Below are 27857 nucleotides of genomic sequence, written 5' to 3' on the forward strand. Positions count from 1 at the left end.
TGACCAAAATTTCTAGATCAACTGGGTATCATACTGAATTCTATATTGTAAATATCTATTTACAAGTACGTTAGTCTATATCAGCATTAGGTCCCATTATCTATTCATCACAATTTCCCTGACTCATTACATTAAACTCAACATCAAGTTGCAACGCATTTAGATACTTTGAATTCTTTTAGAAAACAAAACAATTCACTACCCCAGATTTCTCAAATACGACAGAAGTATCCAAAAAGAATTATACTCAATTATGTTTCCAAGAAAGAAGGTTAGCCTAGGGAAGATGGCTTCCCCTGTTAGTAGTTTCACTTAAATTGCCACTCAGCTCATGGCATCTGTAAGTGATCGGAGCCTGTGGTAGTATCTCCTTCCGAGCCTCGCCGCTTCTTCCTCCCCTCCCCATGCCTTGACCGCCTAGGTGCCTCATCCTCACTTTCGCTCTCATCATTTTTAAAGTTATTACTGCCACCATAATGATCTTCATGGTGAGCCTTGAATCCATGCTGAAACCGTGTCTCATCATCTGGTCCAACACCAGGACTAGGCATCTCTTGACCCTTGCCTTGCTCTGAACCTGCATTATACCTGTCATTCCGATCATTCACCCTCTGATCTCTCTTCATAACCCGGTTGATATTTTGAGAGGATGGTGGTGGGGGTGGTGGAAACATTTGAGGCATGCCAACAGGCCGGCCAGGCCGAGTTGGATGTGCACCTGCAACCCCCATCACTCCCATAAAGGGGGCACGCCCTGGCCCCATCATCATCCCAAATCCACCTGGTGGGAAAGGTTGAGAAGGTCGCGCACGGAACATCATGCCAGAGTTGGGACCTGTAAAATCACCAGGAAATCTTGGACCATACGGTGCAAAAGGACGGGGGCCAACCCCAAAAAGATCAGGCATTGGAAACCCATCAGGTGTAATAGGTCCATAAGATAACCCATCAGCACCCATTATAACAGGGGGAAAACCCTGTGTCCCAGGCATAGGTCTGGCTCCACGTGCTAGCGGCATGTGAGGGGGCCACATGATTCCCCTGCCCCTCCCTCTACCCTGCATTGCTGCCCCAGGAATCTGGCTGAAGCTCTCCTCCTCTTCTTCACTTTCTTCCTCTTCCTCCTCTTCATTGTCCTCGAATGGGACAATATCTGGATTCTCTCCTCTGTTGTCTGGATCGACTCCCTTTGCTTTCTCCTCCTCTCGTTTTGATTCAGCTGCAAGTGAAATTGCCTGTACCCAAGGAAGAAATGCAACAGTCAGATTCATTTAGTTCTGACCATTTAAAATGAATAGAGGCGTCCTCTTTCTTAAAAAAAAAACATACAACAGAGGGCATATTGTAGCATAATGCAATTCTTGTACTGTCTCCACTGATTTCCTCACAATAAATGCCACTCACTGGCTACCTTGGAAAACAGATTGATGGCACTGACAATATCTTGCTATGTAATAACTAATTCTACCAAATATTAGGTTTTTGAATTGTCACTGAACTGATTGCCTTGCTCCGAACAAATAAATCTTCTAAATATGCCTCATTGGACAACATCAAAGAAAAACCATGATCTGATGGGAGATGTTTTATAATATCAAGTACTTGAAGGTAAAAAGAGAAAATAACGACAAAATATACTTCATAATTTATTCACACATATGATATGGCAACAAAATAACCATAGTTTTATGGAAACAAAATCTGAAGTTAATATTCTCAGCATCCTAATCACCGCTTTGGCACTTCCTGAGTTTCCAAAACATTGCTAGCTGTCCTGTCAGCATGCTATTCCTTTCCTCAGGTTACAAGGCAAGTATAGGAATACAAACGAACCATTCTAACACAAAAGTTTGTCTATGCATAATCCATCTTCCACCAGCAAGCATTCCTGTCTAGATCCTATAGAAGTTCACCCCCGGCCACAATGGGTGTGTGAAGGACAGAGTAGAGTTTAATAGCACCTTACTCCGTCCGCAATGCAATCCATCATTCTGCATTTTCATGCTACATGGCAAAATTCAATTTGTCATCTTGCTAGCGCAAAGATTCTAATATTGCCCCATCAAACCTTGACAAATTTTGCTAACTAAGCTGTCAACAAAAACACTAATTTAAACCAATTTTGGTCAGATTTCTGGTGCAGGGACCAGCCCTTCAAGACAATCTTCCCAAAGTTATTTTGCATATCCTAACGTAAGGAGGTCTCAGTTGCAAAACACTTACAGATTTCTTATTATATGTGCCTATTGAACGTTACTTTTATAAGCGAGGGTTTTTCTTAATAAATTTGGGAGGGGATCACTCATGGACTGGTGATCTGCGTCTCTTTTGGGAAAAAAAAAAAAAAATCAGAACAGCCCATGATTGGGAGATCAAGTTTCTCTTCGGTCTTGAACAAGTTGTATTCCTTTAGTGGAGAAGAGACGGTAATGATAAAAATATGTTGGATCCTGTCTAAAAGATGATATTTGAGTTAACTCTTTTTTAATGTGCTCATCCCTCCAATTGCCTCTTCATTTCCTTGGAAGTATATTTGGCAAAACAAGGCGCCTTCAAGGGTACTTGTTTTGTTGAGATAATAGCCTTAGTAAAGATATTAACAATTGAGAAAGAGACGTATCATAGCAGTGGATTGGTGTCATATGTGTGAGCAGAATGGAGAAAGCATAGCTCATCTTCTGCTACGTTATGAGTTGGTGAGGGACTTATGGGTAGCAGTATGCATTACTTTGGTATTGAGTCAGTTATGCCCAGCTGGTGGTGGATTTGTCGGCATGATGGCAGAATCCATTTGGAAGTCATAAAAATTTAGAAGTTTGGAGGATGATGCCTTGTGCTTAATGTGATGTATTTGGCAAGAATGCAATGTCCAAACTTTTGAGGGCCCCGAGAGGACAGTGTAGGAGTTAAAAGCCACAATATCCACTCCCTAGTGGAAGTCTACTTAAAACAATCCCTCCCTCATGCTAACATATACATATATATATATATATATATATTTATGTTTCAGGTTATTTCACTCACTATTGTTCATTTTTTTTCTTTTCTTCTTTTACCTAAACATGTTGTACTAATTACTATATTGCACCACAAATGAATCAAAAGAAAACCTACCATTAGTTCACTATCCGGTTCAAGATAAAGCAAGGAAGCTAACTGCTCACCAACAGAAGGCTCTAGCTCCTGACAGTCTCTACTTATCTGCAACAATAAGTGCATAAAATGACGTCAATTGGGGCTCATACGGTGAGATGGCCACAAGCTACAGTATCTCACAAGCCAAATATACATACTGGGAATTGAAATAGTAGCAAGCAAAAGAAAGTGGTAAAACGGAAGACAAGATGGGTACAAACACAGAGTTACAAGGTTAGCTTACAATATTTATTTGCAAAAATTCATCTTCCAGTGAGCGCACCAATGCTATATGCATTTAATTTGAAATATTTATGTTTTAATTGCCAATAGCATGAGAACTTGAAGGCCCTTGTGCATTTTGTATCAGTCCCAAATCAAGTCCAAGTTGTAATTTGTTTGCTACAATTATAAAAAGTTCTCCCCCTCTTTTGTGCACTTTGATTTAATTCTTAATTACATATTATCATATCATTAAGAATTTCTATGAATTCTCCAATTCCCCTTCGTGTGATAGTAACCTACCAACAACGTGACGGAACCTAAATTGGTTTCAACAAATAAAGTTAGTATTCATGATGGAAAGGTGCCTCTTTTGTATGCATAAATCTCGATTGTTAAGTCTCTAACACTAAAAGTAAGTACAAATTATTGACTCTTAAGACCCACTTCAGTTTTTTTTTTTTTTTTTCCCTTTTTTACAATGAAATAAAGGAAAATTATGTTTGCTCAATCGAGCAAATGTGACCAGCAGGTCTCTCATGAATTATTACAAAAAAAAGAAGCATGGATTACCTCAAAACTTCTCAAGAAAGAAAAGACAGAAAAGCAGCATATTTAATTCACTTTCTATTGGTATATTCAAAGCAATTCCCATCTTCAACTTAGCAAACTTCTAAATTTTTGTGTCGTTGCTACTTTGGGGATTGTAAAAGCTAAAGTAAGCAGTAACCGCAGCTAGGTGTGGGTGTGGGTGTGGGGTGTGTGTGTGTGTGTGAGAGAGAGAGAGAGAGAGAGAGAGAGAATTTGTGTGCGGGTGCGTGCGTGTGCGCACATGTCAAATATGCATGTGTGGGCAGAGCCAAGCCCAAGGACGAACAGAGGAAGAAGATGAACAACAAATAAACAGCAGCAGCAACAGAAAACACAGAAAAGAAATCTCAATACAAGCAGCATTTTTTTATGAAGCCCAAATAATACCTTGACTGGTAAGTTCTCATTGAATGGATTCCGCAGATGGCGAGTGTTGTGGAAGGACAATTCACATAACTGCATATAAAAAGTTGCAATTAACCATGGAAAAAAATTATTGTTTACGTACAAAACTTCTCTGGTGTTCTGTTCAGTTAGCATTGCCTGGTCTCCACACTATGATACTGGTTTCAAAAAGGGTTTCAAACAAATGCCAAAAGAAGGAAGTTCAGGCATTCCATGAAAACTTTCCCTCCCTTTAAAGCTTGAGAAAAAACAACTCCAATAAATGGAATGCATACCTAACCCCTCACATAAACCATGTTTACATTTCTCAAAACAAGAGCACGATCTGTAACATGAATCTCAAGAAAGAAAGAAAAATGGAAACAATCTCCTCTTACATGACCCTACCAAATTTTAGGAACTCAATTATTTGAAAGGGGAAACACAAAAAAGAAGGATTTGGTCATTTAGTAGATTCAATAATAGCCTTGTCAGGGTCATAGATTTGGTAATAAATTGCATTATAAGAATTTTTGGAACCAAGATAAATACTGCAGAACATCCTGACAAAAATATTCTATCCATTAAGAGAAAAAGGTGTACCTTTAACCATTTTACTGAAAAATTCCGCCCATAATGTGCAGTTCCATGTGCATATTTCCAATTGCCCCCACCAACGGATCCACCAATTCTTGATGTCATCTTTGCACAACCCTGACAAAGCATAGACATCTTTGTGTTTACTTCAAACATACAAAAACATGCAACTCAGACTGACCAGATGACCTAGTAAGCTAAAGTAATCATTGAGAAGCACAGATGGTAAGCTCAAGTGGTAAAAGCCTTGGTCTTGGTGGTATGCTCCCTCTAAGTCCAGGTTTAAATCCTCTTTGATGCAAACAATTTCTAAGGGCTATCGGACTGGGGAACTTCCCCTTGAATTACCAGAGTTGCACTTGTGGAAAACACCTTGCCAAGGGCCAATGCACCCCAGAATTAATCGAGACTTTGTTCTCGGACACCCGGAGCCAATGAAAAAAACTCATTGAGAAACACAGATCGAGAGCAGAGAATAAATAGCATTAGTAGATAGTAGAATATTGAATAAAAATCTACCTGGAAATGCCGAGTCCGGTTGACAGAAAAAATCAAAATCACATTTTCAGCAGTGTCAAAAGCTTCATTCAGTTTAGCTTCATTGCTCCTTTGAGTTGCCCATACTCCTTGTTGTACAGATAATTCCAAATTTTCACGGTTGCAACTTTTAACAATAAAATACCTGACGTTCCATGTTTGGAAATGAGTTACTCCAAATTCATAAAATCAAACCTTAATAAACAGAACAAGGTGCTTTAACTGGAAAATAAAGAATGTACATTCATCAAGCTAAGAGTTCAATCGATAATTAACAGTTACCATATGGGCTGTGAATAGCATTAAGGAATGACCCAGCATTCAATCTACATGTCTACACCATTATACTCAAAACGATAAAAATTGGCATGCATATAGGCTCATCACAATAGCCAGATGACATATAGTCAAGTAGAATAAAGAAGTACACTAACCACAGCTGGTATATACTTTACTAATTCTAGCTAGACGGTCCATCAAATTACAGGTGAACTTAAAATTTTAGTCAACATGGAAGTGCAGCATAAACTGGAACTTTGCAACATAGCATGAAAGTGGCTAGCAATTCTGTAATTTCATATTTACTGTAATGTCCAAACTGTTTTCTTTTTTATCGGTAAGTTACATATGGACCAGGTGGGTCTTGAACTCGCAAGTTGACCCTACAGATCTTTTACAGGTGACTGAGGTGCTGTTTAAGCTAAAGCCCACTGGCTGGAATTTGATGATGATTACTTAGGCTTCGTTTGGTTTCTAAACCCATCTCAACTCATCTCAACTCATTGTTATAACTTTTTCAAATTTTAATACAAAATATAATAAACAATTCAATTTTTTCAAATTTTAAAATAATAATAATATTAAAAAATAATATTCTAACAATATTTTATCATCTCAATTCAACTCAACTCAGTTCAACATCCAAACGCAGCCTTAATATATACAACCTCCATGACTTGTAACCAAGAATGCAAAACAATGAGCCACTAGTTTCTATAAAATGCATGTAAAAGCCATCTAGAACCACATTTTACTGTCATCCAAAACCACTTGACAGGAGAAGGAATTCTTCTCTCCAAACGTCCGTTGGGATTGCATTCTTCAAGAGACGTGGAATTAAATTACTCATTTTATATCCTTGTATACGTAGTTTTGGTAAGAAAAGGTAATGGCCAAGGACCCATGAAGTTTGAGAATTAGTACAGCCTAATTGATAACAACAATTCCTAAAGTTATGACATTTTTTTTTACATAATTGATAGAAATAGAATAACCAAATCACAGATCATCTGACAGCCAGAAGAGCACAAAATGTTGTTTCCAACTACTTCTTAATTGGTACCAACCTGCAGCCTACACAATGCTCCGATTGCTCGCCAACTATCCACCATCTCAAATGAAGGTATTTATCCAAACCAATATCTAGCAAGGCACACACCAAAACTCTAACTAGTGATGCCAGTGTATGGCCTTTCATACAGAACTTGAAATTAGTAACCCCAAATTTGCTAACATCCGGGTCATCTCGCTCATCTCCTTCAAACAACCGTAATGCAGCCAAGAAACCCTGACATCTAAGTGCACAATGAACCACCACCCCCCCCCCCCCCCCCCCCCCCCAAAATGGATATTGTTAAGACAAAATATAAATAATTAAATTTACATTTTCCCATCAGCTTAAACTTTTGGACAAGTGGTGTTCATATGGTATCAGAGTAGAGATCCTGAGTTCGAACAATAATTCTACACTTCATCCAATTAGTTAAATATTTCACAACACCCACTTATTGAGAGATAGTCTGGCCCACAAGTGATGGGGAGTATTAAGACAAAATATAAATAATTAAATCTACATTTTTCCATCAACTTAAACTTTTAGTACAAGTTGTGATTTCACGTAGGATGAGATACAACTCTCCCAATTGGATTGACCGAGTTACTGAACTTTAATTTCAAAAGCACTTTCTAACTCTTAAGTTTTACATATCTTAAGTTTTTTTTTTTTTGGTACTTCCTTGCTAAATTAGCGGTATGGCATCAATTCTAACCAGCTAGAAGATCTCTGAAAACATTTCTCATTACGTTAAAAAGCTAACATCATCCATAGGATGCCATATTCTCCCAAAGGCACATGCACATATAGGACCACCAAGGTGCATAATTGTCCATGTACAAATAAATTTGGCATCTCAGCACTTCAACAAAGTTGGAACTGATGACTTTTCTTCCTCTTCCCTCTATAAAGATATCAGTCAGCTTCAAAGGCCAATGGCACACTATTTTTTTTTTTTTTTTTTTTTTTTTTTTTATCGGTAAACAAAATTTTATTGATCATAAGAATAAGCAAAAGCCCAAGTATACGGCGGCACATATACAAGAGCATTGCCTGACATGCCAGTTTAGTGATACAAGAATTCATAGAAGCTCATTCCATTGAAATCAATCACAACCGACCAATGAAGTAAAGAATTGAAAAAAAATTTCCTAAGTTCTTCCATTGATTGCTCTCGATCTTCAAAGCTTCTGACGTTCATTTCCCTCCAAATGCACCACCATAAGCATATTGGGATCATCTTCCATATTGCTGCAATGTGAGAGGCCACCATTGCAGCACAATATTCTATGCGATTTACTAATTAAATTTTTCTTCTTTCTACACTTGATGCCAACCCATCTCAATACCTTCATATCAATAATGCTCAAGGAAAAAACAGCTAATTATCTTTCTCGTATCACACAACATTTATTGTCTAATAAGATGCACTAGTCAACTTGATATAAATACATAAGTCAAACAGCAGAAAGACTAACTACCTGCTTCATACATTTCTACCAGATTATGTTATTGATGATTTAATCAACTCTTCCCCCTTAAGGATCACATAAGGTGATCAAATAACCATCGTTGGATATCTCTTGCCAAAAACTTTAGTTATTCCCACATCCTCCATGGTCCACAATAGAGAGGAATCTATTCAGTCTATACAATTAGCCAAAATAGTAGGCTTAGTCATTCCAACCCCACCAAGTTCAATCACCAAAGCTCTTAACCAAAGCAAAAAATACAATAAAAGTCTCAAACTAACCGATTGGGAGTTTGTTTGATAACAAATATATTTATAATCAAGAAAAAGAAGCAAAGGCATCATCAAAGTACACAGGGAGCATAGATCATATACACCTATGCTGAGAAAGAAGAAGATCAAGAAAATCCTGAAAATTTTTTTTGACAAGTAAATGGTAGTATTAATAAGAATAGGTATAGCCCAAGTACACATGAAGATATACAAGAGATAAAACCTATCTAGGTTGCTATAGAAGAAAGAAAATCATGTACATTTAAGCCATTAAAATCTACAGCTATAGCCCAAAGAAATAAGGTGCGAAAAAATAAAGCTCGAAGCTCCTCTAGTGTCTGCTCCTTGTCTTTGAATGTCCGCTCATTACGCTCTCGCCATATGCACCACATAATGAAGGTAGGGACCATCTTCCACACAACTTTGATTTGTGGAGCACCACCCGGCATCACCCAACTGGCCAATAACTCAACCACTGTGGCAGGCATCACCTAGTTCAACCCTATTCAACTGAACACTTCGCTCCACACGGCTCTCGCTGTCTCACAATGTAGAAATAGATGAATCACTGTTCTCCAGTTTTCTTGCACATACAACACCAATCTAAGATAATTATCCGGCGCTTTCGCAGATTATCAGTAATCAAAATCTCACCCAGGGTCGTTGTCCAAGAGAAAAAGAGTGCTTTAAGAGGCGCCTTATTCCTCCACAATCCTTTCCATGGGAAGTGAGTATTTGGTATAAGTTTAAGAGACTTATAAAAGAAGCAAACCGAGAAAGTACCCTTACCTACAGGAGTCCACCATAGTTTATTGTCCCCCAATCCGTTCAGCTTCATAGAATACACTAGGCTGAAAAAGACCTCAAAACTGTCTATTTCCCAATCTTGGGCTGCTTTACTAAAGGTGACATTTCATTGAACTTGGTCCCCTGAACGAACCATGAGGTCCGCCACCGAAGCTTCTTGGTCACATGCCACACAGAAAACGGATGGGAAAGAATCCTTTAGAGCCTCCTCGCCACACCAAATGTCCCTCCAAAATTTTATACGAGTACCCTCCCCCTAAGTTAGTATGGCGAGTAAAAACTCCCCACCCTCATCTTATTTGCCTACAAACCCACACACCATAGGACCGATTCCTCTCTCTAGTACACCAACCCTCCATAAATTGCCATGTTTGCAATCTACCACTAATTTTCAGAGAGCTTCTGGTTCCCTATTGTATCTCCAAAGCCATTTCCCAAGAAGTGCCCGATTAAACGTTCTCAAGTTCTTTATCCCCAACCCACCTAACGGAATTGGTTTGCATACCTTGTCTCAGCTTACTAGGTGAAACTTGAATTCATCCCCCATTCCACTCCATAAGAAATCAAAATCCTGAAAATTGAAATTAAAGAGAAATAGGTGGGCCCTGAGTTCTTTCATGGTCCTTTCACTATCTGCAAAACTTTTAGGTAATTTCTTTCCCTCCATATGCACCACATCAAACAAAGCAGGATCACTTTTCTTGGTTGTATTTGTTCAGATCGAGACAGCGTGGTGAAGAGAAGATGCATTGCAGTGCAAAGAGAGGGGTGTTTGAAGTTAATCTTTCTATAATGTATAAGTCCCCCATGCTAGCATTCCTTTCCATGAAAGACCACTTGGCGGAGCAAGGCTACCTTGAGAGTGGCTTTCTTTGTTTGGAGAGTTGCACTTGAGAAGATCTTTAGTTTAAAAAATTAAGAAAGAGGGATTATGATAAAACGGTGCTGTATGAACATAGGAATGGAGAGTTTGTGGATCATTTCTTACTCCACTGTGATATAGCTAGTCCATTGCTGGTCACATTTTTTTTTTTTTTGATAAATAAGTCCATTGCTGGTCACATATCATAAGTTAGTTTCTTAGAAGCAAATGACATCAATCTTCCATTCTCTAAACAGACTCTGCACAGAGGTATTTGTCTTCCTCATTCAGGCCCCCAAACATTCCAAGATAGTAGCCTCGACCTAATGGGGAAGCAAATACCCAACTCACTTTCATTTTACTATGACCGGAACTAACTTTTGGGTCATAATTAATAGAGGTCAACCTTTTCAGTCCACTATCCTCTTTGGCCTAATTGGTGGTTCCTCTTTGTCAGATAGTGGCTAGCTTCAATGGCAGTAAACATGGCCATTAACCCTTCATCAAGGCCCTCACAGAATTTGCCCACAAAAGGTCTGACTTTCTTCAAATTCTACAATACCCAATATGAAGTCTCATGCTTACCCTTTTAAGAGATTATTGTCCCTAGATAAACAGAAATCTAATAGTAATAGCTCATAACTTAAAGGTTTTTGATCGGGAAGCGATGTTTCCTAGCGTAGCCCAGCAGAGACTTCTGGGACTTTGGACCACTTTCCCATTCTCCTAAAATGGAAAAAAATACTTTTACGTTTGGGGATGCATGGCTGAAATACGAGGGCTTCATGGAGAAGGTGAAAATGTGGTGAACTTTTTATTGCATTCAAGACTCTCCAAGTTAGTTGTTTCCAAAAAAGTTGATATGGAAGGAAAGCTGGCTCTTTTTCTCTCCGTACATCCAAAAACTCTAATGAAGGAAAATCCTAGTTTTTTCTTCTGGTGATTTTCTGGTGTATGTAGTGGTAGTTAGTGATTGATTGTAGTGAGTTATGGGTACTGTGAAGCAGATTCTCATTGAATCTAAAGTTTTTGAGGTAGTAAGGGATGGGAGGTTTGTTTATTTGATTGAGAAAGGATGGAAGGTGGTGAAAGAGATTAGACTGGGGTTAGGCACGGCATGGTGGTTCATCAAAGCGTTGGAGGATTGCTTGAAGACTGTGAGGAAGGACTTTTATTCTGCACATAGGGAAGGAGATAGGGGCTATGTTGCACAGAGGCGTCACAACTCAAGAGGTTCCTTCATGGCATTGATGGAATATGGCGGTGGTGGGTATCGAAACTTTTTATTCATACCAGAAGATAGGGAGGGAAGGGGGTGGAGGAAGCTGGGGGAGACTATGAGGGAGGTTGCATGGACAGGTGGTCCTGTGCCCCAGCCACCACAACAACCACTATTTCGGTCATACCGGGAGGCACTGCTACAAAAAGGCAGTACAAGGGAGGCCATAGTTCTAACACCTTGACATGCTCAAGAGGTGGAGCAGGCCTGCAAAGGAGGGTCGCCACTTATGAGGGAGTGCAGGCTCGAGAGAAAGGTGATAAGAGTGGCTATCGGTTTGTTTGAGGAAAAGGAGTTGCGTGCACTACAGGAGATGAAATGTCAGATAGATTTGTTGCAACGGAATATCAATGGATTGTTACAGTGTGCAGAGGAGAAAAGACGAATGGGCTTGGGACTGGGAGTGGGCTGTGGTCCAAGTGATGATAAGAGGAAATTTGTTCCAGCAGGGGAAGAAGGTAGCATACGGGAAGAAGTCTATTGTTGGGATCAGTTTGGAAAGAAGAATTTCGTGGGCCATGAAGAAGACTGGAAGGGGAAGAAGGTTGCTCATGGGCCGGGCCCAAGTAGAAGCCCACGTAAGGTCTGGAAGCAGAGAGGCCCGATTTCGGGCAGTGTATCGGGTGAACCAGTGGTACCCGATACTCCTACTCTGGGCCCGAGTAATGAGTCGGGTCTGACATAGAAAGGGCCGACCACTTCAAGCGACTCAGGTGGTGGTCCGTTGGTGGTCTTACGGTCGCCAGAAGTGGAGGTGGGGGAAATCGTTGCAGAGGAACTGTGTATTGTTGAAGTGGAAGGCTCGGGGGGTGCTCAGGGAGGACCGTCTTCGGGTGGGTTGTCTCAGACTATTCCGGCGAGCCTTGTCACAGACCTTGACCTGTCGATTCCCTTAGGTCAGGTACAACTAAGGTGGTGGGGGGCAAATATGGCTCATGGTGAGCCTCTGGAGGGAGTCCGAGAAGGTCATTCTGCTGCTCTGGAGTGTGGGGGGGGGGGGGCAGATATGACTCACGGTGAGAATATGGTGTGTGGGGGTACGTCGGATAAGGGGGAGTTAGATGAAGGGCAGTAGTTGATGCTTTATGATCCTTGTGTAAACTCAAAAGAGGGGGAGTTAGCAAGAGAGGATCCTACCCCTATAAGTATGATCCCTCCTAGTGTGTCCTCTAACTGAGTGTTGAAAAAGGTAGAAGAATTGCAAAGTTGTATGGGAATTTCGTGTGAGGGCTATGAAGAGCAGTTCAAGGCATTGATTATAGCAATGGAGGCAGGACATCAAGGTGCAGGGTCAAAAATGGAGAGAGAGTTGAAGAGGTTGACGTGGTCCATTAATTACGATGGAAAGGAGGGAAGTGCAAGTCGTGGTAGAAACAAGGGGAGGGCTGGAATAGTTGATAAATGAAACCAAAAATTCTGAGTTGGAATGTTAAGGGACTGAATGAGATTAATAAACGCCTTCGAATAAGAGCCGTATTAAGGCAATGGAAGTTGGACATCATTTGCTTGCAGGAAACAAAGTTGAAGCTTATCAATAGAAGAATTATTCAGAGTATTTGGAGTTGTCAATTTGTAGATTGGGCATACTTACCTTCGAAAGGGGCCTCGGGTGGAGTGTTGGTGATGTGGGATAAAAGGGTGGTGGAGAGCATTGATGTGTTTGTGGGAGAATATTCGGTGGGGTGTTTTTATAAAAATATTGAGGATGGCTTCGTATGGGCTTTTGCTGGGATATATAGCCCTAACTTAGATAGTGAGAGGAGGTTGCTTTGGGATGAGCTAGCTGGCTTATGCTCTTGGTGGGAGGCTCCTTGGTGTATTGGTGGGGATTTTAACGTAACAAGATTTCCCAGCGAAAGATCAAGGGGGGGGAAGACAAAATCAAGCTATGGTGAACTTCTCGGACTTCATTTTTGAGTTAGATTTGATGGATATACCTCTTATGGGAGGTGATTATACTTGGTCGAATTATCAAGCTTGGTCAAGATTAGACAGATTCCTCATTTCTCCCTCGTGGGAGCTACAATATCCAGACTTAAGCCAGAAAAGACTCCCAAGGATATGTTCAGATCATTTCCCTGTCTTGTTAGATTGTGGTGGCATTCAAGGGGGTAGAAGACCGTTCAAGTTTGAGAATATGTGGTTAAAAACGGAGGGGTTTGTGGATTTGATTAGACAATGGTGGAATTCATACTGCTTTGAGGGTAATCCAAGCAATGTATTGGCTGGGAAGTTGAAAGCTTTGAAGAGGATTTGAAGACATGGAATGAACAGGTATTTGGTGATGTAACTATACAGAAGAAGAGCTTATTTCAAGAATTACAAAGCTTGGAGGGTGTAGAAGATGTGAACAACCGAAAAGATCAAGTAGTTTTTGAACTTGAATGTCTGACTCTAATGGAGGAGATCTCATGGAGGAAAAAGTCAAGGGCATTGTGGCTTCGGGAGGGGGATAAATGCACAAAATTTTTTCACCGAGTTGCTAATGCACATAGGAGGTTCAATTCCATTGAGTCCCTGAACATAGATGGTAGTGCATCCTCAGATCAAGTTGTGATAAAAGAGTATGTGGCTGGCCATTTCGAACATCTGTTGTCGGAATCTCAGACCTGGAGGCCTACTGTAGATGGTTTAGCCTTTGAGGCCATTGATCAAAATAGTTCGGCCTGGTTGGAAAAACCTTTTGAAGAGGAAGAGGTACAACAAGTAATCAGGAAAATAAATAAAGATAAAGCTCCAGGTCCGGATGGTTTCACTATGGCTTTTTTCCAATCTTGTTGGGAAGTGGTGAGGGAGGATGTAATGTTGGTTTTCAGGAATTCTCCACTTATGGCAAATTTGAGAAAAGCTTAAATGCTAATTTTATTGCTCTAGTTCCTAAAAAGGCTGGTGCAATAGAGATATAAGATTATAGGCCGATTAGTCTTGTGGGTAGTGTCTATAAGATACTTTCAAAAGTCCTTGCTATTAGGATGAGTTCGATCATGACGAAGATCATTTCTAAGTCACAAAATGCCTTTGTGAAAGGGAGACAAATTTTGGACTCGATCCTTATAGCTAATGAATGTTTGGACAGCAGGATCAAGTCGAGAGTTCCAGGTATTATATGCAAATTAGATATGGAAAAAGCCTATGATCATGTTAATTGGGATTTCCTGATTTATATGTTGGGGAGATGTGGTTTTGGGGAAAGATGGAGGAAATGGATGAGGTATTGTGTGTCAACGGCTCGCTTCTCAGTGTTGGTAAATGGGGACCCCGTGGGGTTCTTCAATAGTTCGCGAGGACTACGTCAAGGTGATCCATTGTCACCCCTCTTGTTTGTTCTAGTTATGGAGGCGCTAAGTAGAATGGTGTCGGCTGCAGTAGAGGGAGGTTTTTTCTCTGGATTCTCAGTAGGAGATATCCACGACTCTACCATTATTTCTCACCTTTTGTTTGCAGATGACACCTTGCTATTTTGTGAGGCAAATGTAAGGTATATTCAATCTTTGAAGGCCATTCTACTTTGTTTCGAAGCGGTATCCGGGTTGAAGATTAATCTTGCTAAGACGGAGATGGTTGCGGTCGGTGATGTAAACAATATCAGAGGGTTGGCTGACATATTGGGTTGTGTGGTTTCGTCGTTGCCAATGAAGTACCTTGGACTTCCGTTGGGGGCTTCCTTCAAAGCTAAGACAATTTGGGAGGTGGTGCTGGAAAATTTTGAGCAGAGGCTGGCCGGGTGGAAAAGATTGTATTTATCTAAAGGGGGGCGTATCACTCTTATCAAAAGTACTTTATCCAACCTTCCCACATACTACTTATCTTTATTTCCTCTTCCTGTAAGCATTGCAACTAGAATGGAGAAAATTCAACGGGACTTTTTATGGAGTGGAATAGGAAATGAATTTAAATTCCACTTGGTCGGGTGGGACAAGGTATGCTCTCCTCTGAGGGATGGTGGCTTGGGGGTTAGGAATGTGAGAGATTTTAATAAGGCCTTGTTAGGTAAATGGTTGTGGCGTTATAACAATGAGAGGGGAGCCTTATGGAAAGGGGTGATTGACTTGAAGTATGGTCGTGATCGAGGGAGTTGGGTTTCTAAAGAAGGTAGGGGGTCTTATGGTGTGGGGCTATGGAAGTATATACGGAAAGGTTGGTGCTCCTTTGCTAGTAATACTCGGTTGTGTTTGGGGGAAGGGAGTAGGATCAGCTTTTGAAAGGATGTGTGGGTGGGAGACACGGCCTTGAAGGAGGCTTATCCCACAATTTTCAGTATTGCAAGGGAGAAGGAAGCTATGGTGGCTGATTTGCGGGTAATTAATCAAGGTTCACAGGAGTGGAATATTAGCCTTACTCGGGATGCTCATGATTGGGAAGTGACTAGTTTGGTGGAGTTTCTGAACTTGCTCTACAGCACTCCTATTGCGGCCACAACTGAAGATTCGCTGGAATGGAGACCCTCTAGGAAAGGGAAGTTCTCGGTATGCTCCTTCTATGACTATTACTATGCAACAAAGGCATAATTTTCCATGGAAGACCATATGGAGGAGTAAAGCACCAACCAAGGCAGCATTCTTTGTTTGGACAGCAGCTCTAGGGAAGATTATGACCATAGATAATCTTAGACGTCGTGGCCTTATCATCACGGACTGGTGCTGTTTGTGCAGAAATAGTGGTGAAACGACGGACCATCTACTCTTACATTGTGATTTTACTCGAGATATTTGGAGTTATTTCTTCAGCAAAATGGGAATAGCTTGGGTAATGCCGGGTAGGGTGGTGGAACTGTTAGCAAGCTGGAGAGGGATCACTGGAACACCACAGATCAAGGCTGTGTGGAAGATGACTCCCATTTGTATGATTTGGTGTATTTGGTGTGAAAGAAACAAGAGGCTTTTTGAGGATCATGAGCGCTCCATGGAAGAGTTTAGGAATTTTTTCTGGAAGACTTTGTTTTTGTGGGCCATTGCTCTAGATTTGAATGGCCTCAGCTTCCATGATTTCCTTGTAACTGTTTCTAGTTCTTAAATAGGTGTATTCACATGTATATTTCTAGTGTACCTGGGCTATGCCTACTTTCTTTATCAATGAAATAATTTATTACTTATCAAAAAAAAAGTTATGTCCTAGATCGAAAACTCAAAATTCTGAAAGCCGATTTGGACATTTGGAATGAGCAAATGTTTGACAATGTGGGGACACAAGAGAAGCTCCTTCTAGGAACAAGCAAAATCAGTTAGGCTCCAATCCTCATCCAAATTAAACTGTTATTCACTCTTCATAACATGCACACGTGAACACAAACACCTATGTGCATGCAGGTAAATGCCCTTCTATGTTTTGTATATTTTGTGAAATGTAAGATGAACTTTATTAATCAATTACCGTTGGTGCAACCTTTTTTTTATCTTTATTAATAACTGTGAAGGCGCAACCCAAGTACACAAGTAAAATATAAGAGATACCTAACTAGTAGAAGAAAAAAATTCTAGAAAATCATGTAAACTAAATCATTAAAGTTTATAGATGCAGTCTGTATGAGAATATTATGGGTAAAACAAATTATTGAGTTCCTCTGTCGTCCGTTTGCAATCCTAGAAGATTCTCTCAATTCTTTCACTCCATATACACCAAAATAAGGCATATAGGGACCATCTTCCACTCTGCAGCAATTTGTGGACTGCCATCTAGCCTTCTCCAAGCACAAAAAAGCTCCACAAATCTTCTAGGCATGACCCAAGCCATCTCCAACCTGACTAAAGAAATCGCTCCTCAATTGCAATCTCACAGTGGAGTACAAGATGATCAACAGACTCCCCACTCCTCTTAAACATGCAACACCAGTCTATCACAACTATATTTCTTGAGGAAATACAATTGGTTCTGCCCTCCTCCCTTAGTGTCAATTGTGTTTTCTAAATTTTTACTAATCAGAAAAAAAAAAAAAAAAAATCTCGAGGAAAGTTCAAACTGAACTTCAATAATAATACCAATATCAAACCATAATGGCTCAAGGAAAGTTCCACTGCATCTTGGCTTATGCTCCAAAAGAAGTAGTCAAGCTACAATTGGAGCCCCATAGAATCAATCAACAGCGAAAATTTTGCCCTGTCAAGTAATGTGGGATCTCAGTCACCAACATCATATATGCAATCAAAGGTGTTACAATCCCCCCTTAAATCCTCAGTGTCCTCGTTAAGTCATTTTGTTGTATGTTGCATGGCTCAAATCTCACACTTCTAGTCAGAATTTGCTCTAACATTTGTAACCACCCAAGAAAAACCCAAGCCTCATGCGGGCTTATAACTAAAAAGCATTAGTCAAGATTACAATTGAAGACCCTTTAAATCATCAAAAACCATAAGAACTTCTCATTACCACGCAATGCGGGGTCCTATTCACCATACTCTACTCAATCCAGGGTATTCTACAAACACTAAGTTGTGGCCAAACCATTTATGATGTTGCACTACTTGAATTCAACAGGCATTTAACCACAAGGAAAGACAATTAAGGCAATCAAAAGGGGTCAACCACAAAATTGAGGCATAAAAGTAGCAGTAAGCGGTTAAGGCAATTTCCATGAGTATCACTTAGATGAATAATCAAGGTATAAACCATAAATGCTACTTGAGTGTAGCTTTAGGTACCTTAAAACCAACCAATTCCACTTCAAAAACTATACCCAATGTAAAAAAGATAAAGGAAATATATTTGTTTCCTATCACACTTATGGTTAACGGATGATAGAAATTTAATCCCGAAATACCTTTTTCCCAAAACTTTTTTTTGATAGGCAATCAAGAAGTTTTATTCATAAAAGGAGGCAAAGCCCAAGTACACAGGAAGTATACATGAGAAGTACCTAACTAGGGTTTACAACCGAAAGTAGAAAATCATGTACATTTAGCCCATTAAAAACAATGGTCCATGCCCATAAGAACAATGTTTTAAGAAAGAAAACTTTAAGCTCATCAATTGTTCTCTCGCGGTCCTCAAAGCTTCTATCATTTCTCTCCCACCAAATGCACCACCACATGCATGTAGGAACCATTCTCCATATTGTTGTCACTTGTGGATTACCTCGGAGGTCTCTCCAGCTTGTTAGGAAATCCACCAACCTAACAACCTAAGAGGCATGACCCATGATAATCCAATTCTTGCAAAAAAAATCATCCCACGTGGTCCTGGCCACCTCGCAACGTAAAAGTAGATGATCAACTGATTCCCCATTCTTCTTACACATTCAACACCAGTCCAACACAATTACCCGACGATTCCTCAAATTATTTGTGGTAAGAATCTTATTCAAGGATGTTTTCCAAACAAAAAAAGCTACTTTTGAATGAGCTTTCATCTGAAATCTACTCTTCCGTGGAAATGTGGTCATTCCGGGATCGTTAAAACTTGGTGAAATAATCTGACAGTGAATCTAACTTTCTTAGAGGGACTTCAGTTCATCTTATTTATGGTACCATCAATCATGCTTATGGAATACAGTGCCGCGTAGAACTCTGTGATAGCCTCCAACTTCCAATCTTGGGCTACCCTAATGAAATCTACATTCCATTGAGGGGAGCCACTAGAGAAGACTAACAGGTCAGCTATCGCTGCATCCTTCGCTCGTACGAGCTCAACAATGGCAGGGAAGATGTCTTAGAGGCTTTATTCACCACACCATTTGTCGTATCAAAATCTGACACAAGAACCGTTGCCCACCACAATATGTGCATGTCTCCAAACGATCTCCCTATGCCATCACCACTTATGATGCCAATTCCCTAAACTTCAACAAACCCGCTCACGATCTACAAAAGGGGGGTTTACCCCATATGGACTGCGTACCTCATTTGAGCACCATCCTCCCCAAACTTTGAATCTACAACGTACTTCCATAGAGCCCCCCTTTCGTATTGGTACTGCCACTACCATTTATCAAACAGAGCTAAGTTGAACTACATCAAATTACGAATCCCCAATCCACCCCCAAAAATTGGAGTACAAACAATTGACCAATTTACCAATGAAATTTGAACTCTTCCCCCAACCCACTCCACAAGAAATGACGTTGTAACTTCTCAATACAGTTGGCAACCTTTGTGGGGAGCAGGAACAAAGATAGGAAATATGTGGGTAGGTTAGAAAGAGTATTTTTAATCAAAGTGAGCCTACCGCCTCTAGACAAATACAGCCTCTTTCAAGAAGCCAATTTGCGCTCCACCTTTTCAACCACAACATTCCAAATCCTCTTTAATTTAAAGGACGCACCCAGTGGAAAGCCAAGATATTTCAGGGGTAGAGAAGATACTACATCTCAAAAGAGGCTAGATTCACCGCTTTTTTTTTATATATAAGTAAGCAAGTAAAAGAGCCATAATCACCATTCCCCACCGGGAAACCATAGAGAAAACCACCTTCCACAAGGTCCACAATCATCTTATTGAGAACTTCCATCACAAATATAAACAATAGGGGAGAGAGTGAGTCCCCACTCAAACCACGGGAGGAATCAAAGAAACCCACCGGTAAACCATTCACCAAGATAGAGAAGCAAACTGTAGAGACGCAAAACTCTACCCAATTACACCATCTCTCCTCAAAGCCACATCTTGCAAGTAATAAAGTAAGAATTTCCAATTGACATGATCATAGGCTTTCTCCATGTCTAATTTGCAAAGTAACGCAGGTCCTAGGTTCTCTAGATTTGAGTCGTTCGTCCAAAACTACATTTGCAATTAAGATTGAATCTAGAATTTGTCCTAAACCTTTTTCCCAAAACTTTTGATAACTTTATATCACTTTTCCTTAAACAAAACGAGAAAAGAAATACTCAAAAAGGACATCCTATAAGAGAAAGACTTTATTCGAAGTCCTAAAAAAATTCATTGGAACTTATCAAGGATATACCCCATTTGTTTACTTTCCTTTTAGATGTCCCACGCAAACAAAAATTATAATAATACAGCACACTGCAATAAGATATTAAGCAAATCCACAAACCAAATGGTGTTCACTTTCCTTTTATCTTCCCATAAATATATAATTTTTTATTGATAAAAGTACACTACATAAGATGAGAAGTAAATCCATACATCTAATAGTCAAAATGAGAGAAGTACAACATAAAATGTGTATCAAACTATAAGCCAACTGACGAGTGATCAAGGGACACTAGCTAGAGCTTCTAAACATGGAAAGAGTTCTTTTTGGCAATTACTGGTTGAATAATGGGCTCTTCAACAATGCCCGTATAATTATACACAAACTGATTTCCATAACCTAATTAAAGACCTCAGGACTCTGAACACACCTAGATATTCCTTGAGGCAAAGGTATAGCAGTTCTGTTCGTTTGATTGAGCAGGCCATTTGGAATATTTGGTGTCTGATTCTGGCTGACCTGCTGCTGGGACTGTTGCTGCTCCTGGACATTAGAAGACTCATTTGTTGAAGGTTTAACCACGCCTTGATTGGCAGTGTTGGGACCGTGTGGAAACTGAGACTTTTCTGCTTGTTGAGGGAAATTACCATTCCTTTGTTGGAAAAATCTGTTAGAAGAGTTGTAGTTGTAAGAATTTAAATGCTGAATCTTCTGAAGAACCTCTTCTACAGGAGGTGGAGGTCCAGGCAGTTTTGCATGCCTGTACCGACAGTCGGGACCATTTGGACAAAAGCCCAACCTGTACCTGCAGTTAGAAAATTTCCAAATTAAGTACATACACCTTCCATGCTCTTATTAGTTTACCACTGCTTTACTGATAAAAATAAAAAAACCAACGCTTTGCCTCACACTAAATAAAAAATTAACCCCCAAAAAAGAACAAATAAAATAATTACATTGTAAAATCATTCTGGCACAGCAACAATTTCCAACTTTTTTAAGTGCAGCGCCATCATTAAAATATTTATTATTCAAATCTATACCAAGACGTACCTACCATAAATCTTGAAATAAGAATTTTTTTTTTTATCGGTAAATCTTCAAATAAGTATTCAAAAACATTCAAACAAAACGAACAATATAAATCCTCCGGATCCTCGTGCAAATTAAATGTTGCAACTTCCCCTTCAGATAACGAATTTCATACCTACCCAAATCAAAACCCCATTCTTTGAATCACATACTCCTTCCACTTAAAATTAATCGCCACACCCGTCCTTAGTTAATGCCATTATTGATAAAACCCAAGTTCATTTTTCACCACGAAAAAATATACCAAAAGTATTATCACCCTCCAAACAAAAACAACCTAGTAAATGCAGTATGAACAAAAGATGCATCACGTACATGTTACATTCCTTGATATCTTCATTGGTGTGCTTGTACACGCAGTCCTGCTCGCGGCACTCGCCGTAGAGCCGGAAGAAGCGGCAGACGGGCATCCGCGACTTGTCATACTGGTGGAGGAAGCCGCAGGCGTCGCCTTTCATACAGAGGCTTCGGAGCCAGTGTCGGCACACCGTCTGACGGAAGCTCCGCCTCCCCGAGGCGAGGTTGCCCCCCCGGCGGCGGAGTCAACTACGAAGGCAGCAGTCCCGGGGCCCGCGGAGGCCGCGTTGGCGGCCGCGGCTCCGACGGAGGAATCAGAATGGACGACGTGGGTCCCCGAGGCGACGGCGGCGTTGGCAGTGGGACCGGCGTCGAGGCCGCCCTCGAAATCGAAGCTGAGAACCCCCTCCGAGTCCTCCATTGAGGGAATTTCCTACCTCCGCTTCTTATATGTATATTTACGGGTTAGCCGTTGGTGGTGTTTACCGAATTAGGGCTTTGGAAAAAGCTTTGCTTGATTTTGATCCGAACAAGAGTAGTTACTGTTAGAGAATTGAAATAAATGTGCAGTGTTCGTTGTCGATGTCTGGGTTTTAAGAAGACTAATGATACTTTTGACCCTTCCCCGAATTAGGATGCTTACAAAAATGAATAAAATTTTTAATCTAACAATTTGCGTAGAGTTTTAATAAAGAAAGGTGCCTCCAGATGTCCAGCCATTTATGGCTTGGATAGACGGCCCTTATACAAGCCGTTGCCATATAAAATATCTACTATATTAGATTTTATGAAAAATACTATTTACAAGTTTATATATTAAAATATATTAATAATCTAGAAACATATAACATCAATTAATTAATAGAAATTAAACTTTTTCACAATGACTATAATAAGTGATGTGTTGACTTATCATATTTGTGAGTAATATCTCTCTTTTTATTCAATCGCTCAACCTTTATACTTAAAAGGAAAAATTTAGGCTGAGACTGGTTCCTAACAGCACACCGCACACCTCTCTAACGTGTCAAACCGAGTTTAAATTACACGTCACAGTTCTTAAGATTCCTCCGAATAATGTTGAAATTGTCTGGACTCTCTCTCTCATGTCTGAACATCCTCTCGTGTGAAATCTCTCTCTGAATCTCTTGATTCTCCTATCGTGAACCTCTCTCTCTATCCTCTTGTGCTCCTCTCTCTTTGAATCTCCTCCCATTCAAATTCTTGCATAGGCCCCTCTGTTTTCTCTCCCCCTCCGTTACTTCTCTCTCACGCTAAACCCATCTCATCCCCTCCGTGATTCTAGGGCAAACTCCTTGCATCCAGACCACTCTCCACCCCTTTCACTATCTCTTTTCTAAATTGTGGTTGTTCATCGAAGGGAAACCCTCTACGTCCAGATCTGAGGCCTTGTCACGGTAAGTTTACAATTGAATCTATGTACATGTTTGTCCCATAACACACCGCACACCCCTCTATGGATTGTACACTGATTTTTTTTTGCTTGGGCCTGATTCTTGACCAATTGTGTGTAATTTTTCTTTTTTATGGAGGTTTGACCAAAGTACATTATTGCTAACCATTTTCTATGTGATTTACTTCTTGTTGAGGCCTCACTGGCGAGGCGTGGTTGCTGATTCTTTTTATGCCCATCATCTGTTTGATGGAAGTACTGAACCATTTTTAGTATTTTTTCTATTTTGTGCCCTGTTGTATATTGTAGTTTTGGACTTGTAAATAAGTGTAGGGATGCTAAAATATTCACTTTTTTGTTTAAAATAAACTATTTTGGTGAGCATCATGAGGCCTTCCTATATTTTCAGATGAACTGAGGCAACAATCGCCAAGTGATGTAGAGAACTCTAGCGCACTTTTTTCTCAAGCTCGTTAGGTTGGTTTCTTACTTTTTCACTCCATCAATCCAACATATGATTATTTGTAAGAAAAATTTATTCATAGTCCGATTTATTCATCACACACCACACGAAATCCACCTAGCAAATCGGTCCACCTTCTTCCTCTGGTCCAATTCAACTCTTTCCCTCCCTGAAACAGATTTCCCTCTCTCGTTCTTCCTGAATAAAAGACTTTCCCTCCCTGACACTCCCTCTCTCGCCTCTCCGTCCCTGAATCAACTCAGAAATCAACTTCTTCATCTCTCAATCCTCTCCCTCCCTGAATCTCGAGACTACCATAAGCTCCCTTCAAAAATCTCTCTCTAAAGACCTTGACTACCACTACCACGACGGCAACTCGATGGAGCTCGACTCCTAAAGTTGCAACGACGGACCGAGCTCGACCTCTAGAAAAATCACAAATCTTGACCTTGATAGAAGCTTCTTATCGGTGTTTTTCACAAAGGCGATTTGGGTTTTTTTTTTTTTTGCAAAAGCTCGACTTGCATTTTTGTCACCAAATGTGTTTCTTCATCACGGCGACACTAAGTTCGATTTTTTTGCAAAAACTTTCAATTTTTTTGCCTCTACTTTCGATTGTATATATTCATTCTTATTGTACTGGTATATTAAGGCTTTGATTTTATTAGATTAGATAGGTGTGTCAGTTTGCTTTGAGGTTGTTGGGGGAAATACTGCCATCCATGGAGATCAAATTTGTGTGTCTGAGATAGTCCATATAGGAAGAACATGCTCGAGCCCCTTTTTGAATTTCAGACAAATATGCAGATTTGTTTTCAATTTCAGATAAATACTTTGAGATAGTTCAAATATTTTCTCTCAATTTATGAATTTTGGACCTCATGAATATGCAAATTTCTTATTTTCTTCTTCTTTGTTTTTTTCGATTTTTGGATTCGGGAATATATTTCTAGGCTTCTTGTTCAAGTACTTCGCATAATACTTACTGCAAAAAAGGGCTAATAGTTCAATTGGCCAAGAAAAACTTTCAACTAGGGCAAAGTCCATACTGAGTAAGAAAGATTGATGATGAGTATGGGGGAGTAGTTTTTGATCCAGAAAGATTACCTACTAACCCAAATTCCTTTCATGCATCCCTTTCTGAAAAAGATGGTAACTTTTCTGCCTATATTCCACTGGTAGAGGAAAAACACATGGGGATTTGGATATTTTCTCTCTAAATGCACGTTTAACTAAAAAATGAAAAAGGAAGGCCACATCACGCTTCATGTGATGTATGTGGGGAACTAGACAGATGTATAGGAGTACTCTTATTTGTATTTGCATGCCAGTCATGGACTTCCTATGGGTTGGAATCATGAGTGGATTTACAAATTTTATTGACCTGCATCCTTGTTTTTGTGGTTTACAAATATGCTACTATTTCTAGATTATCTACTGGCTTTACAAGACAGTATTTGCAATGTGTACTTGTAGTTATCCTCATCTGATATAGATTGTAGTGTACTTCCATCAATTCTTTAAAGCATAGAAATAGCTTAATATGGAATTTATCACTAAACCAAATTAACAATACAGAGGGTTGACATATTGTTGGTTATTCCTAATTGCAGTTATATTTTTTCCCTCAAAGACATTCTAGCAGTTAATAATGACTGAGACCTTGACACTATTTTTCGTGCCTACCCATTTTTTGACTCCTACACTAACGAGTAAATCTATTTTCTGCATTTGTATAGAATTTTTCACAGTCATGTATAACATCGACTCAATCATCATCATGTGTAGTTGATGCATTTGTAATGGAATCACCAAGTTGTTAGCGTGGTTTGAAAGCATCCCTAAAGGTCTCGCACACTAACAAAAATCTCACAAGGAAATTTTATGTCTGCTCAAAGTATAACACGATAAAGCTTGCTTTTAAATTTGCGAGGTTGACCTTCTCATGTGAAATGTTCGGACCGTGTGCAGGGAGAAGCAAGACGTGAGCTCTTTGTATAGGTGAATATACTTCAACTTATGAATGAGAACATTTGGAGAAAAGAGAATGCAGCTCGGAATAGGAAGGATAACATATTGTTGTACGAGTATGAAGCTTGTAAGAGAGAAGATAAACAAAGAGAGGGATACAAATGTTGACATGGTTAAGGATAAACTGAGAGAGAGAGATGGGGGGTCGAGAATAGGATTGCAATAATATTATGGTGTTTGTACTGGATTGTATTTATTGTAAATTTGTAATAGTTTCTGCTTGGTTCAGATAAAATATAGGGCACATGTAAATAGTTAGATATTTTTCTATGGTTTTTGTATGAATCATGTGTAATGTCCTACCCTTTCTCTCTGTTTTGAAAATTTCTCATTGGTCCGAAACAACAGTTTGTCATCGCTGTCTAATGGAAATTTGTAGCTCATGATGAATATATGAGAATCTAGAAAAAGTGAAAGCTTTTTTAGCAGAAACGATTTCAATTATTTGTGTAGCTCTTTCTCATCTTGTTAGGAAGAAACTTGCACTAAAACAAAAAAGTTATGTTGGGAAGAAAATTGCACTAAAACTGAACCGCATTTTCTCTTCAATAAATATTTAGCAAAAATAAATCATCATCTAGCTCTATATCATGAAGAAACTTGCACTAAAACAAAAACAAAATGAACCTTTTGTGAAGAAGCACATTGTGAGAGAAAATGACAGTGTTTATTTTGCAATTGAAAATCATGGAAAGCCTTGGCACAACAAAAGATGACAGAAACAATGGAAGTCCACACATTTTAAATAGAACAAGGAAAGTAAAAATCCTAAAGAACAATGATGCATTTCCTGGCCTTAACATGGAAAGAACAACTAAATTATAGAATATGAGCATCCAAGCGAGGGTTACAAAAAGACAAACCAAATATGGCAGCAATGAACTTTCTCCTTGTGAGGGAAGGTCCATCCGGGAAAGGCCTAAGCCTAGGAAGGCCAAGTTATGGCATCCAGGCCAAAGGAAAGAAGCTAGAGACCCTGGGCCAGAGGATCGGGCGCCAAGCTCGTGGCCCATCCCAGAAGGGCCCGAGCCCAAGAAGGCCAGACCATGGAACTGCAAGTCCAAGGGAGGAAGCTGGAGACCCTAGGCAGGAGAATCGGGTAACGAACGCGAACCAGTCCAGGATGGCCTATCGACACCAAACTCAGAGGTTCCAATGAGAACATCTCGGGGCTCGGCAAATTCCTGAACCTTATTACAAAGCACCATATAGGACGTCCAATTGAACACAGACGGTGGCACATGCTCGGTCATAGATTTGACAGACCAGGGCACCCCACAATCAATGCATGTGTCAGGAGATCCGGCACGTAACGACAGACCCCACGTACGAAGGACGGCTCGCCCGCTGTCTGACACACTGTCATGGCAAGGAGGTGGCGATAGGACAGACTTAGCACGGCTGACAAGACACGATCTCCCGCTAGGCCACAAATTGACACTCTGAGGCAGCAGAAAAATAAGTGGTGGCAGGTCTGACACCTGATGCACCACAATCGCCTTCAATAACAGAACCAGATCAGGTATAAATAAGGGAGAACCCTTCTACGAGACACTCTCAGTCGGATAACCTTTGCTATCATTCTGCATTTCTGTGCTTTTTCCATAGAACTATCCATTGACTTAGGCATTGGAGTGACCCCGGGAGTCATCGGAGTCTCTTCTTCCTCTTAGTTGCAGGTGTGGAGCTTGGACTTTACGGAACTGTTCGGGCTGCGAAACATGACATCAACACTCATATTTAAGTCACTTCCAATAATTACAATATATATGTTCCAGAAATTACAAATCACAACAAGATACAAATTACAACATTCTCTAATTTCTACAAACTACTCCACAATACATTGTTTAAGCTAGTCCAAATCTCCATGGAATTACACAGCATCAATATGGTCGCATCTCTTAAACAACATAAATAAAAATTAAATAAAGCATGCATAATAACATACTAATACTTGCTTCAAAACAATTAAACAAAGAAGCAAAGCTCACACATCCTCTTTGCCCATGGCATCAGTTTTGCATGCTTGTACGAACAGTCAGGACCATTTGGACAAAATCCCAACATGTACCTGCAGTTACAGAATTTTCCAATTAAGTACATAAACCTTCCATGCATGCTCTTATTATTTTACCAATGCTTTACTGATAAAGATTAAAAAAAAATGCTACTTGAATCAATAAAAGTTACTGATAAAAGTA

At 39.9% G+C, this 27857-nt stretch overlaps 1 protein-coding gene and 1 long non-coding RNA gene across 2 annotated transcripts; one reads left to right on the forward strand and one right to left on the reverse strand.

Moving 5' to 3' along the window:
- Nucleotides 1-22399, reverse strand: LOC121264107 (30-kDa cleavage and polyadenylation specificity factor 30-like). Its single transcript, XM_041167160.1, is given in 8 exon segments — nucleotides 1-1235; nucleotides 3115-3201; nucleotides 4336-4404; nucleotides 4936-5046; nucleotides 5449-5611; nucleotides 20787-21161; nucleotides 21764-21954; nucleotides 21957-22399. Coding segments are annotated over 8 exon segments (2112 nt in total). The 5' UTR covers nucleotides 22167-22399; the 3' UTR covers nucleotides 1-329.
- LOC121264110 lies at nucleotides 15988-27823 on the forward strand. Its single transcript, XR_005940457.1, has 3 exons — nucleotides 15988-16594; nucleotides 24430-24433; nucleotides 27810-27823. It is a non-coding gene; the product is annotated as an uncharacterized LOC121264110 (long non-coding RNA).
- Nucleotides 27824-27857: the final 34 nt, after the last annotated feature.

This window comes from Juglans microcarpa x Juglans regia, chromosome 5D (genome assembly GCF_004785595.1).
Source record: "Juglans microcarpa x Juglans regia isolate MS1-56 chromosome 5D, Jm3101_v1.0, whole genome shotgun sequence".
In the NCBI taxonomy this organism is placed as follows: domain Eukaryota; kingdom Viridiplantae; phylum Streptophyta; class Magnoliopsida; order Fagales; family Juglandaceae; genus Juglans; species Juglans microcarpa x Juglans regia.